General features: G+C 56.6%; 1 protein-coding gene across 2 annotated transcripts; it reads right to left on the minus strand.

Annotated features, from left to right (window-relative positions):
• Positions 1-6,871: 6,871 nt before the first annotated feature.
• KLHDC8A (kelch domain containing 8A) lies at positions 6,872-16,741 on the minus strand. 2 transcript variants are annotated; one of them, XM_068995719.1, is made up of 6 exons: positions 16,448-16,741; positions 10,557-10,982; positions 9,846-10,010; positions 8,962-9,177; positions 8,362-8,463; positions 6,872-8,075 (listed from the first exon to the last, which is right to left on the minus strand). In XM_068995719.1, exons 2-6 carry the CDS (start codon positions 10,930-10,932, stop codon positions 7,882-7,884), a joined length of 1,053 nt encoding a protein of 350 aa, XP_068851820.1. In that variant the 5' UTR covers positions 10,933-10,982; positions 16,448-16,741; the 3' UTR covers positions 6,872-7,881. The 2 variants fall into 2 exon arrangements, with proteins under 2 accessions (XP_068851820.1, XP_068851821.1); XM_068995720.1 differs by lacking the exon at positions 16,448-16,741 and adding an exon at positions 11,867-11,954.
• Positions 16,742-22,434: the final 5,693 nt, after the last annotated feature.

A 22,434-nucleotide genomic window follows, 5' to 3' on the forward strand; every position in this document is an offset into this window, starting at 1 on the left:
CAAACCATTCCATAATTCCATAATGTGGAGCAAATTCCGTAATGTCTCACACCGGCGACAGAGGGACACGCACAGCCAGACGTGATTTGCTGCAAGGAGTCCCAATGCACCCAAACCCAGGGGAAAAAAATGGCATTTAGGGCAAAATCAGGGAGAGGAGAGGCCTGGGTGAGTGCAGCCTGTCCACACTCGCCACAGGGCCACGCTCTGCCCTCCTGGACACACAGCTTGGGAGGGAGGAACAATAATTTTCTCCAGGCTCGGAGCCCGGGGGGGGAAGCGGCTGCTGAGGCTCCCACGCGAAGGCTCCTGTCGGCCGTTCCCGGCTCCCTCAGCAGCACCTTCTCCCCGTGTGGTCTCCCTGCCCCTGCGGTAAATCTTTGTTTGGAGATATTAAAAGAATGCAATTATTTCCCAGAACAGCCAAAACAAAGGCGCTTGCCCAGCTCCGGCATGTGTGAGGACACCCCGCGTCGATGGCAGAGGGAGATAGCTGCGAGATTACTCATCCAGACCTGGATTTTCCCACCGCTCCCCGCAGCTCCGGCAGAGCAGGGGGTCCGGAACGCCTGCCAGGAGTGATTTAATCCAGCGCCGACTCCTCTCCGCGGGCTTTGGAGGTGACACCAAGGTGACAGGATGGAGCTCTCAGCATCTCGAGGCTGTGTCTCGGTGTCAGGAGAGACCCAGGCGGGTGGCACTGTCCCCTGGCTGGTTTTGTCGCCGGGGTGAGGTTATGGAGTGACCTGTTGAGGGCAGCTGTCCCTCAGGGAAGCTGAGGACAACAGATCACGGACACAGCCTTGCACCAAACCGCTCCCCGTGGCTGCCACCCATCCCAGTGCTGTCCCACGCTCATTAAACACCATTTGGATACAATTAAGACACGCAGGTCTCTTCCCCTGCCACTGTCACCGATTTTTATTGCCGGTGGCCACGTGGCACCTCCGCCTCTCACAGGGACGAGCAGCTCCAGGCTGCTCCTCCCCACCTCAAGCCTCCCCCCGAGCCGAACAAACCAGGGACGAGCCGCTGTCCTCGTTTTAAAATCGGCTCGGGACATCCGAAGACGATCCTGGGCCGCAGCAATTGCGATAATGAATTGCGATAACGAACTGCGATAACGAATTGCGGTAATGAATTGCGGTAATGAGTTATTTACTGAGCAGCACCAGGAGCCGTTTCCATGGGGAAGATAAACAAGGCGGAGATGAGCCGAGCTGAACCGAAGCGCCGTAGTTCCAAAGTCAAAGCAAACAGCCGGGATCCTGTCCGGGCACGGCCCAGGGACTGCGACAGAGCCGGGGAGGGAAGGCACGAACCTCCCGGGCTGCGGTGAACAAAGGGATTGCACCGGCCTGAGGGGAAAAGTGCCACTGTCACGGTCACTGTCGGTGTCTCCCGGAGCTGTCCCGGCTGTGGGACCGCTGCTGGCTCGGCCCAAAAAAGCGCTCGAGCACACACCGAGCTCCAGGCACGTGTTTGGTATCCCCGTGGATTTATCGGGATGCTTCTCCCGAGGCTTTCGCCGCGAGGAAAGGAAGCGCAGCCTGGCGGAGCTTCCCCTTCTGTTTCCACCGGATAAATTCCTCTCGGCGATGCTGTGCTGCGGCTGCGAGGGAGGGAGCCTGAGGGATGCGTTTCTTCCAGACAGGCTCAGGAAGCCATTCCTGTTTTCATGGAAATGCCGAGGGACGCGGAGCGGAGCCCGCTGGAATCCGCTGATAAGGATCCTCTATTGTAGCAGCACCCACGGCTTTCTCCACTGGGGAAATCCACCGAAATTCCCCAGCTGCAGCCCTGGAAATCCCAAACTGGGCTTGTCCCGCGGCCCCAGTGCGTGTCCACTAAAGCCAACCTGAAATCCAGCCGGGAATTCAGCTCCATGTCTGGGAAACCCGCTCCGAACTCAGCTTGCTGCTTGGGCATAGCAGGAGCTCTGTCTGCTCGCAGGCTCCGAAATTCGTATTAATGAATTTATTACATTGAAATTAATCCTACAGCGTTATCCCGGCGCTGAAAGCATCCACGTCCTGGCCAAAACCTGTGGGTTCGGTGGCCACAGGCTCTGCTTGTGGATTGGGAGAGGAACAAACGTTAGGCAGAGGATTTTCTGGCAGCAGGGAGACCTCCCACGGGGAAAGGAAGAGCTCCCGGAGTCATCGAAATGCCAGAGACAACAAAAGGTTTCACGCTCGCCCCTCGTTAGTGGCCCCGCAGCCCCAGCATTCCTCACCTGCTGCCGGGGATGCTCGGGCAGGTGTGAAACCCATTTTCCCTCTGAAAAATCCCGGAGTGCTCTGATCCTCCCCATCCATCAGCAGGAGAAGGGAAACTCATCAGCGGCAATGGGAGCCTTTGGAAAAGTCATTTATGGCCTTCCACTGATGGTGAGAGCAGCAGAGGCCCCCTCGCACCCCAGGAGGGCAGCTGGGGGTTCCATCCATCCATGGATCCACGGATCCATCCATCCCTCATCCATCATCCATCCATCCATCCATCCATCATCCATCCCTCATCCATCATCCATCCATCCATCCATCCATCCATCCATCCATCCATCCATCCATCCATCCATCCATCATCCATCCCTCATCCATCATCCATCCATCCATCCATCCATCATCCATCCCTCATCCATCATCCATCCATCCATCCATCCATCCATCCATCCATCCATCATCCATCCATCCATCCCTCCATCCCTCCATCCATGGATCCATCCCTCCATCCATTTCCCTCCATCCATCCCTCATCCATCATCCCCCATCCATCCCTCCATCCATCCATCCATCCATCCATCCATCCATCCATCCATCCATCCATCCATCCCTCCATCCATCCATCCATCCATCCATCCATGGATCCATCCCTCCATCCATTCCCTCCATCCATCCCTCATCCATCATCCCCCATCCATCCATCCATCCATCCATCCATCCATCCATCCATCCCTCCATCCCTCCATCCATTCCCTCCATCCATCCCTCATCCATCATCCCTCATCCATCCATCCATCCATCCATCCCTCCATCCATCCATCCATCCCTCCATCCATCCATCCATCCATCCATCCATCCATCCATCCATCCATCCATCCATCCATCCATCCATCCATCCGTCCCTCCTTCCCTCCCACCATCTCCTCTGGATAAACCCAGGCTCATTTCAGACCTATCCAACGGGCAGAATTTGTGTTCCCCTTTGCAAACCCCACCAGCCTGATGAGGTTCCAATCACGAGTCCAGGCTCTCCCGGCGAGAAAGGAGATTGGGAATGTGCCACAGCCGGGGCTGGATCGCGGTCGGACAGAGAACATTTCAGTGCAAGATGAGCAGTGAAGCACATCGAGGAGAGGAGCAGAGCAAAGCTCTAATGAGGAGTGGCTGGCTTGGAGTCCTGCTCCTTCCGCAGCTGAACCAGCCACAGGAATTCCCAATCCAGCCTGGATCCATGGCAGTGGATCCCGGAGTCCAAACTGGGATGAACCCAGGAACCAGGCCCTCCAAAATCTGGATTTCCCGATTTTTAATCTGTGTTATCAGGTGATAACAAGATCCTTGTTACTGTGCCCTGTTTGCCTCAGAAAATGCTCCACATTGATAAGGGACACGTGCAGTGTCTGAGTGCCAAAAACTCTGAAAGTTTTTTTAATAAAATCCAACCCAAGCCCTGTTTCAACCCCAAAATTTGTCACCCGCCATGGTGAAGCCCCCAGCAAACCCCAGGTGAGTGGCAGCAGGGGCTGAGCAGGCTCCAGACCCAATTTCCTCCCGTTTTTGTGAGTTTGGAGCAATTCCCAGGAATTTTTCTCTCCTCTCATTCACACTCCGGACCACAACACTTGCTCACACCAAGGAGATCAAATCCTATAGATATAATTCATAAAATACATGGTCATCAATACATTTTTTCTATTAAGCCACTCCTTCAAGGCTCCCTTAACTACAAATCCACCCCGTCCAGGCTGTCCCTGACACCCTCCTGGGTGCTGGGGGGGTCACACCACGTGGGGCTGCAGAAACCCCGAGGCATTTAGAGGAAAAATAAGCAAAATTCCCCTCCAAAAAGAAAAGCTTTTGAGAGCAGGAAGCGTCTGTGTCTCAGGATGGTGACTCCACATCCGCTCCAACGCCGGCGGATGCAGAGGGAATGGGAGCAGACGGGAGTGACTCCACTGCTGGTGGCCCCACAGGGTTGGGGACATCACCAGGGTGGGGATGGCAGTGACAGAGGTGCTTCCCGGAGCTCTATTCCCAACTCTCCAGAGCGGAATTCCCAGCTGAAGCTGGAACAGCAGCCACACAACCCCACGCCGGGCTCCTTTTGGGAATTGTCAGCCACAAAGGGCAGAGCTGACCCCAAAGAGCACCGCTGACCCCTGAAGATATTGTCCCCAACAGCCAGGACCAGCCTGGGTGCGTGTCCTGGGCCCACGGCAAGGTGCAGGAATCATTTCTGCTCCGCCACCGGATCCTTTGGAGGTTGTTCCTTGAGGAAGTTTCCTGTTTGTGCAGACAAAGTCTGCTCGGGGACAACAAATGATGATTTTTGGCATCAGGGCCAGCTCAGCCCTCAGCCTCTGTGTCGGAGCAGCCATCGGGACCGGGGCTGAAAAGCCTCTCAGTAAACCCCGAGCGTGGGGAGTTCAGGCGAGGACACGGCCGGGGCCGCTCCGGGATATTTTTTTGTCGCTGGAAAACTCCAAGGGCTCGGCTGGGTTGGGATAAAGGCACTCAGGGAGCGGAGCGGGCACGGAGGGTGCGGGGGGGTCCTGGGGGCTGCCTGGGGCAGCGGGACCAGCCCGAGGCTTTCTGCAGCCCCCCAGGGACAGGAGGTTGGTGACAAACCCGCTGAAGATCCCAGCATTTATCCAGGGATGATCTCTCATCCCGAGGGATTCACTGCAGAGCTCAGGGAGCTGCAGCGGGACCCAGACCCGGGGATATTTCCTGGGCTGGCTCTGGGCAGCAGCATCAGGGACTCTTTGGACCCAAACCCAGCTCTGTCACGGCTCCCTGGAGAGGTTTGGGGCTCCACGGGGATGTCTTTCCATGGGAATAAAACGCTGGAGGAGGCGCGCAGCATCCTTTGCGCACCACGTTATCTGTTGGATCTGGGAAATGGGGTTTTAGAGCCAGCCCGGTCCATCACCGCCCGGCCAGGGCAGCCCAGGACAGCGGGAGGGCTGCCGGAGGTGCTGCTCCAGCCGCAGCTCAGCCCAGGGATGCCATCTGCTGTTCACAGCTCTGGGAACAGACCTGGAGCCGGCCCAGCACCGCTCTGCCCGAAACCAACCACCCAAACCCGCTTAAACAGCGCAAAACCACCCCGCACGCACCGCCAGGAGCGCCTGAGCCACCCGAGCCTTGGCTCAGGGTCACACCTCCGTCACCTGCAGGGTGGGCGCAGCCCTTCGGTGACAAAACCCAGGAGGTTGTGTCCTGCAGGATCCCATTTCCCAGCAGGAGCACCCCTGGGAAGGGCAGGATGGAGGCGCAGCCGTGAGAAGCGTCAGGGGAGGGCGGTGAATGCCGCCCTCACCCTCCGGGTTCTGCAGGGCTCCATCGCGCGGAACATCCCCCTCCCGAGCCAGGAGCACCGAGGGCGGGCACTCAACAGCTCCAGGGATGTCCCAGGGATGGGAGCTTGGGATTCATCCAAAGGCAGAGACCTGGATCTGCTTCTCCTTCCTCCACGGGGACTCAGAGCTGCTCCTTTCCCCCTCTCTGGAAGCTGGGGACACCCCCAGCTCTGATTCTGTCACCCCCAGTCGCTGTCACCTCTCCATGGAGTGCCCCAGCGGGTTCATTCCCAGCACGCTGCCCTATCCGTGCCTCTCTCCAGGATTTCTGGAGGCAGAAAGGGAAGGATCAGGCTCCAGCTGCGCTGCAGCCACACAAAGGATCCCTCCTCCCCCTGCTCCAGCCGAACAAAGCACCGAGCCCGGAGCCGCGGCCGCTGCGCTGATTCCAGGTGGAATCAGGAGAAAAAGAGCTGGAAAAGGACAAAGGAAAATTCCTCATTAACTGCCCGGCTCGATGGAGAGGCGACTCAAAGGGAGATTTGCTGTGCCCGGCTTTGGGCTAGAGGGGAAGGCTCCTCTTTCCCTCCATTTCCCCTCCTCTTCCCCTCCTGCCTTTCCCTGTCACTCCAGCCGCGCAGCGCTCGGGATCGGGGGGATCCCACCTGGAATGACCGGGAGAAGGAACCGGATCCCGGCCCGCCGGTCCCTCCGTCCCCGCCGTGTCCTCGGCGGCCGCGCGGTGTCCTCGGAGCTCCACACGGGGTCCCCGGAGCTCCGCGCGGCGTCCTCGGAGCTCCGCGGCGGCGGGAGCGGCCCCGCGCTCCCCTGAGCCGCACGGAGCGGGGACAGCGCGGGGACAGCGCGGGGACACCGGGACCCCCCTCCCCGCAGCGCACGGAGCGCCTTAAAGGAGGGATGTGAGACCTTGGAAGCGAACCGGCGATGGGGTCACATCCCTGGGAGTGTCCAAGGCCAGGCTGGACAGGGCTTGGAGCAGCCTGGGAGAGGGGAAGGTGTCCCTGACCATGGCAGGGGTGGGACTTTAAGGTCCCTTCCACCCTAAATCATTCCATGATTCCATGATCCCAGCCTGCCCTGGCCCCTCTCCCCCCCATTTTCACATCATCCCACCCCTGACGAAGCCCGGGCTCCTCCGAGGGCTTTCCTAAGGACAGCTTTTAATGGGACAACTGCTCCAAGCTGGAATTGCGTCCCGACAGTTTGGACATCCCTCCCAAAAACTGCCTGGGGCGAACGGAACCCAAGAGGAGGCAGCGGCTGGGGTCACTTTTGTGTCACCAAAGCCACCCCCGGTCCCTGGGGTGACAAACTGGAGGCACAGCCTTGGTTTGCTCCTTTCTCCCAGGGGAGATCCCAAATCTCCAAATCAGCCACAAACCACTGGAAAATTGCAGGTTGAGGCCGTCTCCTCCTGACACCCAGCAAAGGCAGCGGCTGTGCCAGTCCTGTGCCAGCGGTGAGGAGCCAAAGCTGTCCCTTGGGAATTCATCCTCCAGAAGCCTCGGCAGCCCCCGGTTCTGCCGGAATGCCAGGGAAATGCCACGGGATTGCAGGAAAAGCCTCGCGGTGAAGGCGAAGAACAATGCCCCCGATCCGGCTGCAGGTCTGGAGTATCCCTTGGGAGAAGGGGATCCGTAGGGAAGCACTCACAGATCCCAGGATCGAAGAGGACACCACCACTGTCCCCCCCCGAGCCACCACTGACCCTCTGGAGAGTCCCAACACCTCCCACGCCGTCACCTGTGGTCGGGATGGCTGCAGGGACACAATTCCCACGCCGGGATCTCTGGAGTCCTCCCCCCAGGCAGGAGATGTGGAGAGCAGCTCCTCCAGCTGGGTGTCCCCACGGAGCTGTGACAGCAACTGGAGGGGACCCCTGGCCAGTGTGGGGGCCCCTCACGGGGGTGCAACAGCAGTGCCAGGGAGGGAGGCACCAGAATCCCTGGATGTGGTTCTGGAGGAGCTTCCAGGCTCCTGCAGCAGTCTGATGGTGCTGGGAGCTGCCAGCACGGTCCCCAACGCCACTGCTGGGGACAGCCAGGGGCAGGGACCTCTTCCAGGTGGGGTCCTCTTCCAAACAGGTCCAGTCAGGACTCAGAGGGGCACAGGGACCTGTTCCAGGTGGAATCCTCTGGTCAGGACTCAGAGGGGCACAGGGACCTGTTCCAGGTGGAATCCTGCTCTGGCCAGGAATCAGAGGGGTACAGGGACCTGCTCCAGGTGGGGTCCTCTGGTCAGGAATCAGAGGGGCAGAGGGACCTGCTCCAGGTGGAATCCTCTGGTCAGGACTCAGAGGGGCACAGGGACCTGCTCCAGGTGGAATCCTGCTCCAGTCAGGAATCAGAGAGGCACAGGGCCTCCACGGCCGTGCTGAGCCCCTGGCTCACGCCGCCCACGGCCAGCAGGCAGTCCCGCAGAGTGATGCTGGAGCAGGCGCAGCGCGGGGTGGGCATGGGGGGGAGGCTCTCCCACTTGTTCTTCTCCGGGTGGAAAGCCTCTGCGGACTCCAGCACCGTCGGCTGATTCCCTGGAAGCACAAGTGGAGGCGCTGGATGATGAAAATCCATCTCCCCCCGCAAAAAAAAATCCACTCAAGGACCAGAATTTGCTGTAAACCCACAAGAAAGTTGGATTTGAGCCCCTGGAGCTTGGAGCTGTCCAGAGCATCTCTTGGCTGCTCTGTACCCCAACCCCTTATGGAGGCTGCTTTCCCTGCTCCCTCCCACCAGCCAGGACCGGGATTTCTCCCTTTTCTGGGATGACAACAATTCCCACACGATTTTAATGGGTTCCCACCAGTCCCAGAGCCTCACCCAGGCCCCCGGCCACAACAACTCTGCCTTGCAGGTAGCCGGCCACGAAGTCTGCTCGCCTTTTCTTCAGGAAACAGGAGCGCTCCATCTTCATCCACCCACCTGGGAAGGACAGGACACACTGGGTTTTATGGGATCATCTGCTCCCAGAGAAAGCATCTGCCCCTCTGACCCCCTGGCTCGTGGAAGTGCAGTTTGGCTGCTGCACCTTGGGGTGATAAAACCCCATGGAATGGGTCGGGTTTGCCCCCAGCACGCCAGGAAGGAGCTGTTGGATCCAGCTGCCTCGGGATTGTGGCTTTCCCATTCCGCTTGTTAATTCTGGCTGGAAATCATCCTCTAAGCTGAGCTCAAGGCAGCAGCTGATGGGAACTCTGAGCTCTGCAAGGCCAGCAGAGCCCCAAACCCAGCCCTGCGTGGGTCCAAACCCAAAACCCAGCCTTGTGTGTCCCCAGACCCCAAACCCAGCCCTGTGTGTCCCCAAACCCCAAAACCAGCCATGTGTGTTCTCAGACCCCAAATCCAGCCCTGTGTGTCCCCAAACCCAGCCCCACGTGCCCCCAAGCCCCTCTGGAAGGGAGGGGCAGGGCCAGCCCCCACCTTGCTCCAGGTCAAACACGTCCACGGTCCTCATGAACTTGGGCTGCCGGTAGAGCCGGCCCTGGCGCAGCCCCCCCAGGCTGAAGAGCTTGTCCTCGGTGGGCACGAAGCTGGAGAAGGCCCTTTTGTTGGGAATGTTGGGGAACTTGGCCCACGACCTGGTGTCCGTGTCAAAAACCTCGAAGGCGTTGACGGCGTACTTGGATTGCCTTCCCCCTGGGAAAAGGAGAGGGAATCCCGGCTCAGGGGCTTCAGGAGCCTCGGATCTCCAGTCCCCTGAGTGAAACAGGGGGTTTTTTTGCCTCTCTGTGCTCCTTTTCTCTGTTTCATAGCAGGAAAAAGCCGAATTTTCAATTTTCCAGCCTCTCCCCCTCCCCGCGGTGCTGGCACAGGGAGGTGTTTGAAATGCACCCGTTCGATCCAGACAAACCCAGAGCAGAGCCAGGATTGGGCTCAGGGAGCTTTTGCAGCTCTGATGAGCTCAGATCCAGCGAGAAAGGAGAAAGATGAGGAGGAGAAGGAAGGGAAGGGGAGGAGAAGGAAGAGAAAGGGACGAAAAGGGAAGAAAAAGGAGGGAGGAGAAGGAGAAGGAGGAGGAGAAGGAGAAGGAGAAGGAGAAGGAGAAGGAGAAGGAGAAGGAGAAGGAGAAGGAGAAGGAGAAGGAGAAGGAGAAGGAGAAGGAGAAGGAGAAGGAGAAGGAGAAGGAGAAGGAGAAGGAGAAGGAGAAGGAGAAGGAGAAGGAGAAGGAGAAGGAGAAGGAGAAGGAGAAGGAGAAGGGAGGAGAAGAAAGAAGAAAGAAAGACAAAGACGGAGAAAGAAGAGAGGAGGAGAGAGAAGGAGAAGGACGAGGAGGCCAAGGCGGAGGAGGCAGGGCTGGTCCTTACCCAGCACGTAGATCTTGCTGCCCCTCAGCACGGACGTGGCCGCGTAGCGGGGCGTGGGCATGGCAGCCAGGGACACCCAGATGTCCTTGAGCACGTCATAGTGCTGCAGGAAGTTGTGGGGCCGCAGGTCCGAGCCCATCCCCCCCGCTGCGTACACCCTGTAGTCTGGATGGGGGGAAAGAAATCACGCCAAAAACCCCACAAAATTATCATAGGAAAGCAGCAGAAATCCAGAAATTCCCCCCCCCCCGAAAAGAATTCCCACAAAACTGCTACAGGAAAGGAGCTGAAATCCCCCTCCTCTGCACAAATCCATCCCCACCACCAAAAAAAATCCACTCAAGGACCAGAATTCACTGCAAACCCACAGGAAAGTTGGATCTGAGCCCCTGGAGCTTGTCCAAAACACCCCCAGGGACCAGCAGAGCCACCAGGGCTGGTGACAAACCCGGGGGTGGCTCTGTCTGTGCTTCCAGCCTCCTGTGGAGCATCTTGGGAGGGTGGGAGGTGACAAACGCACGAGGCCCAACTCCTGGAAGCACAGGAGATGTTTTGGAGACCAACGAAGCCACCCTGGGCCGTCACCCAGAGAGTTTTTGTGCCTGAGCACAAAAGATCAGAGCGTCCAACCTAAACTACCAATTCATCAACCAGATCCCGAAATCCCCAATCCCACCACCCCACGGGCGGCCCCGGCAGGTCCCTCCTTGCCTTTGGCCGTCACCGAGATGCCCATGGCGGCCTCCCGGAGCGAGCTGCGCTTCCTCCAGCGTCCCTCGTCCGTGTTGTACATCTCCACCACCTTCAGCGGCAGCTGGTTCGTGCCCACCCCGCCGATCACCATGATCCTCTTGCCCAGCGTGGTCACGGCCACGCCGGCCCTGGCCGTGGGCATGGGGGGCAGCGCTGCCCACTGGTCGGCCTCGGGCGAGTAGACCTCGAAGGAGTCCACGGGGACGCCGTTGTCGTCGCAGCCGCCCACGGCGAAGACCTGCCCGGCCGCCTCCACCAGCGTGGAGTACACCCTGCGGCTGGGCAGCGGCGCCAGCGATTTCCACTGGAAGTCTTTGGTGCTGGGCAGCTCCATGGTGGCCACCGGGAGGTTTCTGCCCACGGGGAGGGGGGGGGGGGGTTATGCTGGAAAATAGAATTCCGGAATCACTGAGGGTGGAAAAGGTCTCCAGGATCAGGCAAGCTGTGCCAAATCCCTGCCCCGAGTGCTGAGTGCCACGTCCAGGCCTGCCTTGGATGCCTCCAAGGCTCCCTGGGCAGCCCGTGCCAAGGCCTGACTGCCCTTTCCATGAGGAAATTCCTGCCGAAATTCCACTCTGACCTCCCCGGGCACAGCTTGAGGCCGTTCTCTCTCATCCCACCCCAAATTCCCTGGGATAAGATCCCAAATCCGCCCCCCAGCTGCCTACTCCTGTCAGGGAGTTGTGCAAAGCCAGAAATTCCCCCAGAGCCTCCTTTTCTCCAGGCTGAGCCCCTTTCCCGGCTCCCCCGGGACTCTCCAGACCCTTCCCCAGATCCCTCCTGAACTGAGGGAAGACACCAGAGTGCCACCCCCACCGCAGAGCAGCACCGCCGGCACCTCTCAGTGCCTCTCCATCAATCCTGCGCATCCAGAGCTGCCTCAGCAGCTCACTCAGAGACCGAGCCTAAAGTAAAACCAAACCAAACCAAAAAGGGCTGGGAAAGAAAGAAGGAAAGAAGGAAAGAAGGAGAGAAGGAGAGAAGGAAAGAAGGAAAGAAGGAAAGAAGGAAAGAAGGAAAGAAGGAAAGAAGGAAAGAAGGAAAGAAGGAAAGAAGGAAAGAAGGAAAGAAGGAAAGAAGGAAAGAGAAAGAAACCAAAAAATCCCCAGGCGAGAAGGTCGGAGTCAGTTTGTCCTGCTGCTTCCCGAGCTCCCCGCCCCCAGGTGACATTGAAACCCGGCGTCTGCTCGTTCCACGCCTGTTTGCCGGCCTGCTGGCCAACTTCTCCTTCTCTGACCCGCCTGGTTCCTCCTCCTGATCTTCCTCACCCTGAGGAAAACAGCAACTCCCAGCTCCCTCCTCTCCATCCCCGGGAGCCGGGAGGGATCCCAGGGGGAGCGGGCTGGAACCCCGCGGTCTTTGCTCCGTCTCCTCTCTCCAAACGTCATTAGGCGCGATGCAGATGAGCTTAATGAGCGCGGGAGGACGGAGAGGGGGCGAAGGGAGAGCGGCAGAAGCGGTTTTGCTCCGGCATCTCCGCTTTAGTGTCCAACACCCGCCCGCAGCCAAAGGCAGAATTCCCTTTGTCCCTGCGGAGGCTCTCGGCGGCTGCTGCCCGCTCAGATTTTGGGACGCGGCTCTGAAGGGCAGAGCCAGCCCCGGCCAAAAAATCCCCAAAAAAGGCACATTCCTGGCTGCGCTGCGCTGGGACAGCAGCATTCCCTCTTCTCCCCATGCACAGATTCCTGAGGGTTTTCCGTGGGGATGCTGAGGTCCCACTGAGCCGGGAAGAGCCACCCTGGCAGCAGAGTGGGACTGGAGCAGAGGGTCATTCCCAAATCCATGTCTCTGACCCCTGAATCCGTGTCCTTGACCCCCAAATCTGTGTCCCTGACCCCCGAATCCATGTCCTTGACCCCCAAATCTGTCCCTGACCCCCGAATCCGTGTTCCTGACCTCCAAATCCATGTCCCTGACCCCCGAATCCATGTCCTTGATCCCCAAATCCATGTCCCTGCTCCCTGACTGACACCTGGCCCTGTGGCTCTGTCCCATCCAAGGTGCCCAAGCACAAATAAATCATCCAGGAGTGACAGCCCTTGGGTTTTCCAGGGGGAAATTCCTCCTTTTTTCCCCCAAAAGCAGACCCAGACTTGTTTCCTGCTGGAGCAGAGACTGTCCGAGGGGGATCCGGAGAATTCCCTGCCCCAGGACGGAGCTCCTGGGTCTGAGCAGAGCCGGCCGGGAGCAGCCGCAGGCGTAGCTTAGCAACAGCCACCTCCGGCCTCCTGTCGCCTCCCGGGCCCCGGGATCAGCCGGGTGATTCCTGGGATCACAGCGTGGAGCAGGATCCCCCTGGAATCCTGGATCCCCCGCACCTCCTGAGTGCAGCACGCTGGGAATTTCATGTCGTTCCTCCGAAAAATTCCCGGCCGCTGCGTCCCCCGGGTCAGCAGGGGGACAGAGGCGGCCCTGGAGCCACAGCCAGGGGCAGCGCAGGATTCCTGCTGAGCACGGCGCTGCTGCCGTCCTGGGATCCCTGCAAACCCTAGAGCCGCCCCAGGGGGAGATTTCCGGGCTCCTGTTTGTTCCCGCAGCTCCTCTGAAAGTGGGAATTACACGAGGCTGGCAGGGATCCCACAGCTCTGGAAGTGGCTAAGGCCGGGCTGGAGCAACCTGGGATAGTGGGAGGTGTCCGTGCCCATGGCAGGGTGAGGATTTAAGGCCCTTCCAACACAAATCATCCAGGAATTTTGTGATTCTATAAAGAAAATAGAAATCATCGGTGAGAAAGGTCTCACGCCTGGACTGGGATCCAGGAAAATCCCTTCCCATCCAGCTCCGAGCTGCCATAAAATCCAATCATTCTGAGCAGGGCTGTTTATTTTTATTTATCTTGCCAAATAAATTTTCGGGAGTGCACCAAACGTCATTTATGGCATGAGGAATAGGGTTGATAAATAAATCCTCCTTGGGCTGGGGTCCAGGACCTGGTGTGGGCTCATCCACAATTCCCGGCGCAATTCCCGGCTCCACAGGGGCCGCAGGACAAAGGAACACAAAGCCACGATAAAAAGCAGCAGCAGCACATCAAGCCACGCTTCCCATCCTCCCAGAATCCAGGGAAAAAGGGGCGAACCCCAGCCCAGATCCCGCTGCTGCTCTGCCCTCCCTGAGCAGCTCCGGGATTTGCTCCCTGGCAGCTCCAGCGGCTCTGGGATTCTGCCTCCGTGAACGATTTTTTTCCTTTCCAGGTGAATTTTCACGGACAAATTCAGCCTGGACCGGCTAATCAGCAAAGCAGAGCCAGCTCCTGTTTCCAGGAGCACGATGGATTTGCATCCAGACATCCAGGAAATCCTTTTTTTACCCTGTGCCTCTCTTCCTTCGAATCCGAAGTGCTGGGATGAGGCACAACCAGCATCGCTCCAGCGCCTGCCAGGAGCAGAACCTGGCTGGGGCCAGGCAATTCCTCTGTCCAAAGCTTAGCAATAATTGCCTCAAATTGCCTAAAAATTCCTTTTCAACATCCCAGCATGCAGAGAGCTCTTGGAGAGGGATGAGGATTTCTCTGGGCAGGTCCCTCGAGGGAACAACACAGCAAAGAGCTGGGAATTCGGCTGGAATGCAGAGCTCTGCCTGAATTCAGCTGCCTTGGCACACAAAGGATCTGCTCCTCTTCCCTCCCGTGCTATTTTAAGGAAATCAAGGTCAGGCTCACGCTGATCCCACGCCTTCCTTCGCCTCCGGCTCTCCAAAATCACCTGGATTTCACCGGGAAGCGACACCAGCGCCGTGCAGGGAGCTGGGAAAGCGTCCCGCAGCCTCATTCCCCTCCCGGGCACAGGGAATTACGGCTTCGTTATCCCAAACTGACCATCTGAAACCCAAAGGAGGGGAAATTGCTTTTCCGACAGCGGAGGCGGCGGGGATGGGGCCGAGCCCGCTCCAGTCCTTATCCCTGCAGGATAAAATTCCCGGCTTTAAGAGCACCCACAAACCCTCCAGGGCCTTTTCCAAGCGGATTTGGAGCATGGATGGGCAGGGGCAGCCCCACAGCACGCCCTGAGAGGGGGTCAGGGCTCCAGGGGACAGCGGGACCTCCCCCTGGATATTCCCTCCATGGAAAACCCATTCATCTTTTGGGAGTGGCCCTGGATTTGTGGCATTTCTGGGCCTGCGGTAATTTGGGATTTATCGGAGCCAGGCTGGTGGGGTTTAAAGGGATTCACGGGATTCACGGGGAGAGAGGTCAGAGCACGGCAGCTTCTTTCCCTTCCATTCCCGTCTCTCTTCTCTCCAGGATTTGGAAGTCGTGCTGCTCCAGGGTCGAAATTCCAAGGGCCAGCGCATGAGCTGTCCGGAACCCAAATCTCCTCCCATTTGGGAATGGGACAGATCCAGAGTGATCCCCATAGCCCCAAAAATCCCATCTGCCAATTGCCTCGGTGTCACCAGGAGCAGGTCAGACACACCCAGCCAGTCCTCAGCGGGACAGAGAAATCCACCAGGGAAACTTCGGGAAAAAGGATCCTCCTCTCCCCTGCGTCCCAAGGGAAAAGGGGCCGGGAACAGCCCGATTCCGGTGCCTTTGCTCCAACCCCGGCAGCTGGGAATGAAAGGAGCAGGCATGGAATTGTCAGCCGGGGATTCCAGACCTGCCCGCCTTCCCTCGCCATAGTAACAACCGCCCGGAAAATAACAACAAAAACAACAACAACAACCAAACGCCGCCGGTTCCCTGCCTCTCCCTGGAATAAAAAAAAAACGGCAAAAAGAGGGAAAACCACTGGAATTAGAAGAGATTTCGTTGTGCCAAGCAGAGGGAAACAGCAGCGCTCGTTTCGTACCCCCCGATCCCGAGCATCCTCCGGGATGCAGGAGCAGCTGGGACCGCTCTGGCCTCCCCCAGCTTCACCCCCTCCCCCACCCCGGTCCCTCGGGATCCTTTCCAGCCTCCTCCTGCGGGCTGCAATTTTCCTGCTGATGGGAAGGAGGGTGGGGGATTGTGGAAGGAAATATTCCCCAGCAGGAGGATGGCAGCCACAGCTCCGGGACAGGGACAAAAGCTGCTTCATTTTTTGAAAGAGGGGAAGGAGCCCAGATCAGCTTTTTTTTAATCGTGGGTGGGCTGAAAAATCAGCGGAGCAAGGTGAGGTTTGCTCAGGTCACAGTTTAGCCCAGGAGATTTTATTTTATTTTATTTTATTTTATTTTATTTTATTTTATTTTATTTTATTTTATTTTATTTTATTTTATTTTATTTTATTTTATTTTATTTTATTTTATTTTATTTTATTTTATTTTATTTTATTTTATTTTATTTTATTTTATTTTATTTTATTTTCAAGGACCCACCTGCAAGAGCGAAGGGTCTCCCTTCCCCATCCAGCTCCCACCAAAATCTCCCTCTGCCCCAGCAGCTCCTCTCCTGCACGAGTGAAACCCAGAAGGGCTTTTCCGAGCCCTGCAGCCTCTCAGGTTGTGTTTCCAGAGCTCCTTTTCCTCTTTATTTCGGCTGCACAGGGAACGGGAAGAGCTCCGGCGGGATCACAGCTGCGGGAGGTCACAGCAACCCCAGCACCGCCAGGGCCTGGGCTGGGAGAGAGGCTGGAAAAATGGGAGTGGGGATGCTGGGAGGAGAAAGGCTGAAAAGAAGGGATTTGGGGGCTACTGGGGGAAAAAAAAAACTAAGGGAAAACCCCATCCTTCTTCACAAAAAGTAAGGAAAAAAATCATCTTTCTTCACCCAATTTTTGGAAGGGAAACGCAGACTCCGAGCTTTGTTTGAGGCTGAAAAGCCTGGGAGGACTCGGGGTCTCAAATCCCCCCCAAATGACCCAGTGACCTCCAGTGAGGAATTCCCTCCCTCCCTCCTTCCTTTCCCGGGATTTCTCGGGAATACTCACAGCTCCGGAGGCGCCGCGCCGAGCGCAGGTGGAGCATGGCTGGAAAAGCTCCGCAACTTCCCCTTTTCCCAAATCCTCCGAGCATCCCCTTCCTTCCTCCCACTCCCCGCCGGGCTGCGAGCGGCGCCGGGAGCAGCCGGAGCTGGGAATTGCTGCGTGGGAGGGGGGGAAAAAAACGGGAACAAAAATCCGCGTAAATCCAGCGGCGCTGCAGTTCCCCCTCTGGAAGATGTAGGACGCTCAAGGCGGGGAGGGTTTCCCCATCTGGGCTCCTCCTCGGAGCGGCAGCCGGGGCTGTGCGTGCGAATTCCCGGCGTTCCCAGTCCATCCCTAAGCCTTTTATGGCTCCCCACGCTCGCACAGGATGTTCTGGAACGGCCGCGCTCCCCCCGCTCCCCGCCCTAAACCGGCACCGACAAAACTCCCGGGAAAGGGAGGCGGGAGGGCAAAAATCGGGAAGCAGGAGCTGGAAAGACGGAGCTGAGAGGAGGCAGAGAGCCCGCGGTGATGGTGGGAAGGGATGGGGGCTGCCCCTGGGGGGATGCCAGGGATCAGGGAGGGAAGAGCCCATCCGATGGGTGTCACCCCAGAATGGGGAAAAGGGGCACGGCAAGGGCGCGTCAGGCAGCAGAACCCCCAAATTCTGCTCCTGCACCCCACAAGGAGCTTGGGGGAGCGGGATGTTGGGACCTTCTCCCAGCCTGCCGGTCATCCCGGGATTTTTCTGCCTTGACCCGGTTCCCTCAAAAGGGGTTGGAAGCGTCTCCTTCTCCTCCAAGTGCTGCAGATGGATCCATGGATGGATGGAGGGATGGATGGATGGATGGATGGATGGAGGGAGGGAGGGAGGGAGGGAGGGAGGGAGGGATGGATGGATGGATGGATGGATGGATGGATGGATGGATGGATGGATGGATGGATGGATGGATGGAGGGAGGGAGGGATGGATGGATGGATGGATGGATGGATGGATGGATGGATGGATGGATGGATGGATGGAGGGAGGGAGGGAGGGAGGGAGGGATCCATGGATGGATGGATGGATGGAGGGATCCATGGATGGATGGATGGATAGATGGAGGGAGGGAGGGATGGATGGATGGATGGATGGATGGATGGATGGATGGATGGATGGAGGGAGGGAGGGAGGGAGGGAGGGAGGGATCCATGGATGGATGGATGGATGGAGGGATCCATGGATGGATGGATGGATAGATGGAGGGAGGGAGGGATGGATGGAGGGATGGATGGAGGGATGGATGGAGGGATCCATGGATGGATGGATGGATGGATGGAGGGATGGATGGATGGATGGATGGATGGAGGGATGGATGGAGGGATGGATGGAGGGATGGATGGAGGGATCCATGGATGGATGGATGGATGGATGGAGGGATGGATGGAGGGATCCATGGATGGATGGAGGGATGGATGAACCCATGGATGGATGGATGGATCCATGGAGGGATGGATCCATGGATGGATGGATGGATGGATGGATGGATGGATGGATGGATGGATGGATGGATGGATGGATGGATGAATCCATGGATGGATGGATGGATGGATCCATGGATGGATCCAGCCTCACCTTCCATGATGAACACCCAAGATAAACAAGAAAAAATGGGATAAATCAGGGGGGAAATGGGGAATTGAAACATGACAGGAACAGCTCAGCCACAAATCCCAACTGTTCCAAGCTTCCCGATGGCTGAGCCGGATCCAGCAGGTTGGAAAATGTTTTTCTGGGAATGAGGGATTCCCGCTTTTTTTGGTGCCTCAAAAAAAGCTGATTTAAATTCTCCCAGCCTGCTCGGGAATGATAAAGGTGTCGCTGTTAAAAAAATTACCAATAGTCCTGAGAACCTCTAGAATCCCTGCAATTCCACATCTGTTTCCATGGGAACAGCAGGAGAGGTGCAGGAATTCCTGCAGATACCAACGAGCCCAACAGGGAGGTTTTAATTCCCGGTTCTAATTCCCTTTTTTTTCACCTGCAGCACCTCAGGCTGAGCCAACTCCATCCCTAAAACATTCCTGGGATAGGAGGAGCTGCAGGAGGAAGGAAAATGGGAAAAATCGGCTCTGGAAATGCCAGAAAAGGGGTTTTTTTTGGGGAATAATGAGGATGTTGTGGGTAAAGAGGGAAAACAGGGAATTTTTGTGCTAGCAGGGAGAGAAATGCAGGGGAATAGAGATCCTAAATTTTTCCCAGAGATTTTCCAAGCTGACAGTTAATTAAGGAGTTAATTAAGGAGTTCTCCAGTGCAGAGAGCTCCCTTAATCCGGGCAGACAGCAGCTCGGAACTCCGGGATTTCTCCATCAGATTTTCACCCACGGGGAGAAGTCCACCAGCTGTGCTCGGCTGAGTGACAAACGCGGGGAGACAGGGCAGGAACTCAGAAAAGACAGGGAAAAAAAGGCAAAAACCACCCCAAAACCCATCCCAAATCAGCCACAGCTCGGGGAGTGGCAGCTGAGCAGGAAGCAGAATCGAGCTGCGGATTTTAGAGGGTTTTTATAATTAAAATAAGTTTTTAAAAATGAAAAAAAATCAGAATATAAATAAAAGTTTGGGTTTGTATCCAACTGGAAAAAAAGCAGTTCCCAGGGCTGGGAGCTGCTGATCCCACATTCCCAGAATGTTGAATAAAGCAGAGTTTTTTGGGATCACCACCTGTATTCCCCTTCCTGGGAAGCCCAACCAGTCCATAAATCCCAGAGCAGGGCACAAAATTCCCTGGATTCATCCCAGAGTCTGTTTGGCTCTGGGAAGGAGCTGCAGGAAAATCTGAGTGAGAGAAGAGGGACTTTGCTCCTCAGCCACAACCGGGGTTAATCATTGATGGCCCAGGCAGAGATAAGAGCCAGGAGCAGCTCTGGGTGAAAAAAAATCACAGCAGAATTCTGATTTTCTATGATTTTTCAATATTTTAATTGACTCAGAGCTCTGATATTTTAATTAGAGCTTAACAGAGTGAACGAAATCCTGATCCACCTCAGAATTCGTCATTCAAACCGCACAGAAATGTGGTTTTATTTCCTTTGGGGCTTAAATACGGAAGCGTTTCATGCTTTAAAAAGGCAAAAAACCAAACCCATCTTGGAAACAAAATTTCAGGAGCCCGGATTTGTTCCAGGGGTTGCCATAAGGAAACTCCTGCATCCCTTGGAATCTTCCTCTTTCGCACATCCCTAAGGCTGAGTTCACGGGGGAATTTATTGATCTGAAACAAGGCAGGGTTTAGGTGAGGTATTGGGGGGAAAAAAATCCCGGAGATGGTTGTAAATGTTGGAATGGGCTGTGCAGGGAAGTGGTGGAGCCCAAATCCCTGGAAGTGCTGGGAAAACCTGTGGATGTGGTGTTTGGGGACAGGGCTCAGTGGTGGCCATGGTGATGGATGGACTCTCGGGTGGAACATGAAGCAGCAGAGATCCCAAAATCCCAGAATTTAGGTTGGAAAATCCCTCTGGGATCATCGAGTCCGAGTTGTGCCCGATCCCCACCCTGGGCACTGAGTCCAGGTGACACCTCCAGGGATGGGCACTCCAAACCTCCCTGGGCAGCCCTTTCCAACCCTTTCCATGAGGAAATTCCTGCTGATGTCCAACCTGAGCCTCCCCTGGCCCAGCCTGAGGCCGTTCCCTCTCCTCCTGTCCCTGTTCCCTGGGATAAGATCCCAAATCCTCCCCGGCTGCCCCCTCCTGTCAGGGACCTGTGCAGAGCCAGAAATTCCCCCTGATCCCCCTTTTCTCCAGGCTGAGCCCCTTTCCCCGCTCACTCAGGACTTTCCCAATCCCACCAAGCCTCGCTTTCCATATTTCCCACTCTCCAGCCCCATCCCAGGGTGGTTTTGGGAACGGGGCCGTGCCACAGCCGCTCTTCAGCTCCCACTTCCCTGTCACTGCCGTCCCTGCGTGTGCCAAGCTCAGCTCTTGGCTGACAGGTCTGGAATTTCAGTGCCTAAAATTAGGGATGGGGGGGAGGCAGATTCCCAAATTCCTCCCCCGCCCTGGGATGTCCCAGTTCTCCCAGACATGGATGTTTTCGGTGCGAGGCTGGAGGAGGAGGCTGAGAACGGGATGTCAATCCCGCAGAAATCCCAGCCACGCTTCCCTGGGGAAACTGAGCAGAGCCGGGAAAAAGGGGCTGGGGGAAAAGAGCCAGGGGGAAAAAAAGAGGGAAAACACCACGGAACGGGAACCAGCTCCGGTATTTTCTCTGCTGGCACCCCAGGAGGGCCAAGGCTGGTTCTGCTTTGGGGCTGGAGGTGCCTCGTGTCCCCGTGGGATGAGTTCCTTAAATCCCATAGGTCCCCAAATCCATGGAATCCTGGACTGGTTTGGGTTGGGAGAAACCTTAAAGATCCCCCAGTTCCACCCTTTCCATGATCCCAGGTTGCTCCAGCCTGGCCTGCGACACTTCCAGGGATGGGGCAGCCATGGATTTTCTGGGAATTCCATCCCAGCCCCTCCTCACCCTCCCAGGGAGGAATTCCTTCCCAAAATCGCACCTAAACCTTCCCTCTTTTAGTTTCAAACTGCTCCCCCTCGTCCTGGCTGCTCTTGGATAACCCAGTGCTGCTCCATCTCCTGCTGGACACCTCAAATTCCCAGGGAAAGGAGTTTGGGACGCAGGAATGACATCCCAGGATGGGTTTTCCATGTGCTGCTGGAGCTCGAGCTCAGCCAAGACTCCAGGTCAGGGTCCCTTTGGTTCCCTGCATCTCTTGCAAGGCAAAATTCCCCCTTCCAGGATTTTCCAGCAGCAGCAGGAGGGAGTCTCCCAGCGTTCTGCCCGTGGAAAATCGGGAAGAATGGGAGTGGGAGTGGCTTTTCCACAAAGCAAACAAGATATTAGGGGGAAAAAAATCATGGAAATGGTCATAAATATTGGAGTGGGCCACTCAGGGAAGTGTTGGAGTCAAAATCCCTGGAAGTGTTGGAAAAATTCCCTGGTCAGGATTTTCCAGCAGCAGCAGGAGAGAGTCTCCCAGCGTTCTGCCCATGGAAAGCTGGGAAGAATGGGGGTGGTTTTTCCACAAAGCTGCCCTCAAAGTGAGCTGGGAGTTGGAAGAGGCTCTGGAGGAGTCTGTGCAGCCCGGCAGGGATTTATGCCAAGGTTTAAAACCCACCTGGAGCTCATCCCTTAAAGCCGTGACCCCACAAACGTTCCCCAATCGTTCATCTCTCACTTTCAGGCACTCCTGAAACAAGGTTTGGGAATGGGGTCAGGAAACTCCATCCCGGGAAAGCCCCGGAGCATCCCCGGTGCGAGGATAAACCCGACAGGGATGGGCTTTCAGATGGATAAAATTCCCAATTTCCAGCTTTTCCAGAGGAGCAGCACGAAAACAAATCCGTGAGCTGAACCCCGTCCTGCTGCAGAGCGGAGCTGGAGGAAGGAAAGGCCGCGGAAGGAGCGAGCTGTAATTAACTGATTGCAGCTAATTGCTGCGTTTGTCACGAGCGAACACAAAGAACGTCAGTTTATATCAACTTGTAATTCCCTCATTTGGCGGAGCAGACATCAAATATTCATGTTGGAGCAGATTACTGCCTCCAGCACAGCCCGAGGCGCAGGCTGCCGGCACTTTGACGTCTTTTGTTTCAAAGGTTACCCCGGCTTTTGCCCGGAGGAGAAAAAAGGGGAGAAAAAGCCTTCAAATCATACGGAATTCACCTGAAATGTCCCTGCCAGGTTGCAGAATTTGATGCTTTGAAAAAAAAAGTTGACCCCGATTCAGGCCGTTTTCACAAGTTGGAATTGGTTAATTCTCCTCGTGGAGCACGCTGGGACTGCAGGTGTGGGGTGGGGAAAGGGTTGGGGCGGAAAGGATTTGCCATCCCCCCCAAAAAAACCCCAGGCAGGTACCTAAAAACCAGAATTCCAGAAAAACCCAAAGTCTCCAAAACCCATCCGAGCCCTGAAATTCGAGGAAAGAATTGGTTGAGAGCCCATTCACCTGCTGGGGATCCCATA

Source organism: Aphelocoma coerulescens, chromosome 26, assembly GCF_041296385.1.
Source record: "Aphelocoma coerulescens isolate FSJ_1873_10779 chromosome 26, UR_Acoe_1.0, whole genome shotgun sequence".
In the NCBI taxonomy this organism is placed as follows: Eukaryota; Metazoa; Chordata; class Aves; order Passeriformes; family Corvidae; genus Aphelocoma; species Aphelocoma coerulescens.

Bases quoted from the DNA above. Each gene is read 5' to 3' on its own strand.
- KLHDC8A (XM_068995719.1), bottom strand. From the start codon at position 10,932: ATGGAGCTGCCCAGCACCAAAGACTTCCAGTGGAAATCGCTGGCGCCG. The intron at 10,011-10,556 runs GCAAGGAGGGAC...CCCCCCATCCAG, and splicing joins CATCTCGGTGACGGCCAAAG to ACTACAGGGTGTACGCAGCG. The intron at 8,464-8,961 runs GTGGGGGCTGGC...TGTCCTTCCCAG, and splicing joins CGTGTTTGACCTGGAGCAAG to GTGGGTGGATGAAGATGGAG.